This window comes from Aptenodytes forsteri, unplaced genomic scaffold, assembly GCF_000699145.1.
Source record: "Aptenodytes forsteri isolate BGI_AS27 unplaced genomic scaffold, ASM69914v1 Scaffold687, whole genome shotgun sequence".
Classification (NCBI taxonomy): domain Eukaryota; kingdom Metazoa; phylum Chordata; class Aves; order Sphenisciformes; family Spheniscidae; genus Aptenodytes; species Aptenodytes forsteri.
This window is the reverse complement of record NW_008794708.1, coordinates 146,991-147,567: the sequence shown is the minus strand read 5'-3', so window position 1 is coordinate 147,567 and position 577 is coordinate 146,991. Positions and strand designations below refer to the sequence as shown.

The 577-nt window shown below is 63.1% G+C and overlaps 1 protein-coding gene across 1 annotated transcript in view; it reads left to right on the top strand.

Moving 5' to 3' along the window:
* Positions 1-577, top strand: part of WIZ (widely interspaced zinc finger motifs) — a 57,755-nt gene that overhangs the window by 56,521 nt on the left and 657 nt on the right. The window contains exon 11 of the mRNA XM_019470590.1: positions 8-448. Coding sequence (XP_019326135.1) covers positions 8-448 — 441 coding nt within the window. The remainder of the gene's footprint in view (positions 1-7; positions 449-577) is intronic.

The window sequence follows — 577 nt, the reverse complement described above, 5'->3', positions numbered from 1 at the left end:
CCCCCAGCTAGCGAAGCCTGCTGCGAGCTGTGCGGCCTCTACTTCGAGAACCGCAAAGCCTTGGCCAGCCACGCGCGGGCGCATCTCCGGCAATTCGGCGTCACCGAATGGTGCGTTAACGGTTCGCCTATCGAGACCCTCAGCGAATGGATCCGACATCGACCCCAAAAAGCCGGCGCTTACCGTAGCTACATCCAAGGCGGGCGACCCTTCACCAAGAAATTCCGTAACTCTTCCCACGCCCGGGATCACGACGGCGGCGCTCGACGGATGCCGCTCAGCCTTCAAGCCGGCGGCGTGACCCTTCTGAGCAAAGGGTTGACGGGAGATTTGGCTCACGGCGATGCCGGAAAAATCCTGGATGGGGGAAGCAGCGGTGAGCGACCCATGATCACTTCCCCCCTCTCGTTGGTGAAGGTGGAGGAACATCAACGCTCGAACATCAACAGTGAGTTGGGGAGAAGCCAGCCGGGAGCGGGGCAGAGGGGGTCTCCAGCACCGGCAGAGCACCGGGGAAAAACCCTCTCCTGTCCCCTCTGCCCGTTCCCGGCAGCGCCGGAAGGGGGGGGTCTTTAGC